Source organism: Pteropus vampyrus, unplaced genomic scaffold (genome assembly GCF_000151845.1).
Source record: "Pteropus vampyrus isolate Shadow unplaced genomic scaffold, Pvam_2.0 Scaffold143, whole genome shotgun sequence".
Classification (NCBI taxonomy): Eukaryota; Metazoa; Chordata; class Mammalia; order Chiroptera; family Pteropodidae; genus Pteropus; species Pteropus vampyrus.
Window position 1 is genome coordinate 1,788,835 of NW_011888924.1, and position 1,894 is coordinate 1,790,728.

The window sequence follows — 1,894 nt, forward strand, 5'->3', positions numbered from 1 at the left end:
TCGTAAGGGTGTAAAAGACTTACTAACCCCGGACGGGATGGGAGAATATGTCGGATCGTGCCGGGCCCAGGACCCACCTGACATCTTCCTACAGTTTGGGAGATGTCATGGGGCTTGGGGCTAAGGCCCTTGCCTGGGAGGTGGGCTCCAGAGTCCCTAGGTGGGTTATCCCAGGGTCCTGGGTCCCTCGGCCCCTGAGGATGAGGACACATGCACCCAGCCCTGATGACTGACTTGCCTGGCGTGAGAACAGAAGGCTGAGCTACCTGTATCCTTTAGGGTCCCCTGCCCTCACCTTGTCAAGAATACCTGATATTAGGGCGACCAGTCTATTCTGCAAATGCGAAGCCCTCTGCATTCATAGCAAATAGAGCACATGCCGAGGCAATGCCCCTTCTCCTTCAGCCCCGAGCAGGCAGATCCCCGCACACCAAGTGTCTCTGTTGCCTGCCCCTCACCTCCTCCCAACTCAGGTCCTCTGAGCTGCCACTCAGTACAAGTCTGCAGTCACCATCCACAGCCTTCCCTCCTTGCCCCTCCCTGAAGTATTTCTGGATTCAAGAAGGGAAGAATGTCCTGAAACCCGAGAAGAAGTCATCCTCGGTGACAGTGACGTGCCTGTGCCTGTGCATTAATAGAAGCCTCCCTCAGGCCCCTGTCACGTCTAGGCAGCTGCTCAGCCCTGTCCAATGTCCCTCAGCCCCAAGGCCAGCCCACTCTGGCTTGGCCGGGCACCCTAAACTTAGCTTTCACACCAGCACTATAACTGCTGCCACCTGCCCAAGGAGACGCTGCCGCCGGACCCAGACTTGAGTACGTACTTCTCCACAACCACCATGTCCCAGACCAAAGCCCTGAAGGCCCGCGTGACCCTCTTCTGCATCCTGGTGGGCATCGTGCTGGCCATGGTGGCCGTGGTGACCGACCACTGGGCCGTGCTGAGCCCCCACGTGGAGCACCACAACGCCTCCTGTGACGCAGCCCACTTCGGCCTCTGGCGGATTTGCACCAAGAGTATTGTCATGAGTGGCAGCAAGGACAAGAGCTGCGGACCTATCACCCTGCCTGGGGGTAACGTACCCACTCTCTGTCCCCTGTCCCTGCGTCCTGCCCGTACTCATCTCCCTGGAAAAGTGGCCCATGGGAAAGAGGGCAGGTTTTCATGCCTTCGAACAGCTCTCTGTGCCCAGGGAAGGGGATCTGAACCGCATGCCGTCATGCTTGCAGCCAGCGCTGTGTTGTAAAATGAAGGGATTTATTTCCCGCTACTTCTGTCTTGCTGACGCTTGGGGCTTCTCAGTCAGAGCAGGGGTCTGGATGGATGGGACAAGAGGCTCAGGAAAGAAACCGGGGGCCGACCAGACTAGAGGCTTCTGGCCTCAGCAGCAGCCACTCCTCTGGGTGTGCCCAGCTCCACTCTCTCCCTGTAAGGACAGGCTGGTGGCCCTATGTCCTCAGGTTGAAGGGACCTATGGGGCTGGCGTGTTTCTTTCTCAGCCTCCAAGGTGTAGACAGGATAGACTGCAGAATTTATAGGACCCAGAGCAAAATGAAAACACAGGGATCCTTGTAATTGTTTTTAAGAGTTGCAAGGTGGTGACGGCAGAGCATGAAAACAAGCCTAGGTCCTTTCTGGGTGCAGGGCCTTGAGCGACTGCACAGGCCACACGTTCGTGAAGCTGGGTCCTGGTTGGAGATGAGCCACCTACTTTTTGTCAGAGCCATCGGTCCTTCTGTACTTTCTTTCTTGGCTCAGAACCCTTCAGAGTTAGAAAGCATTTTCTTCCTCTGCAATATAAGTACATTCCTCGATTTCCTACCATGTGACCAATTGAAGGTGACACACTGAAGGTGAACTCCTTGTCAAGAATCCCTGATATTAGGGCGACTAGTC

The 1,894-nt window shown here is 55.9% G+C and overlaps 1 protein-coding gene across 1 annotated transcript in view; it reads left to right on the forward strand.

Annotated features, from left to right (window-relative positions):
- Nucleotides 1-836: 836 nt before the first annotated feature.
- Nucleotides 837-1,894, forward strand: part of CACNG1 (calcium voltage-gated channel auxiliary subunit gamma 1) — a 9,434-nt gene continuing 8,376 nt past the window's right edge. The window contains exon 1 of the mRNA XM_011368576.1: nt 837-1,071. Within this exon, the coding sequence (XP_011366878.1) occupies nt 837-1,071 (235 nt within the window). The remainder of the gene's footprint in view (nt 1,072-1,894) is intronic.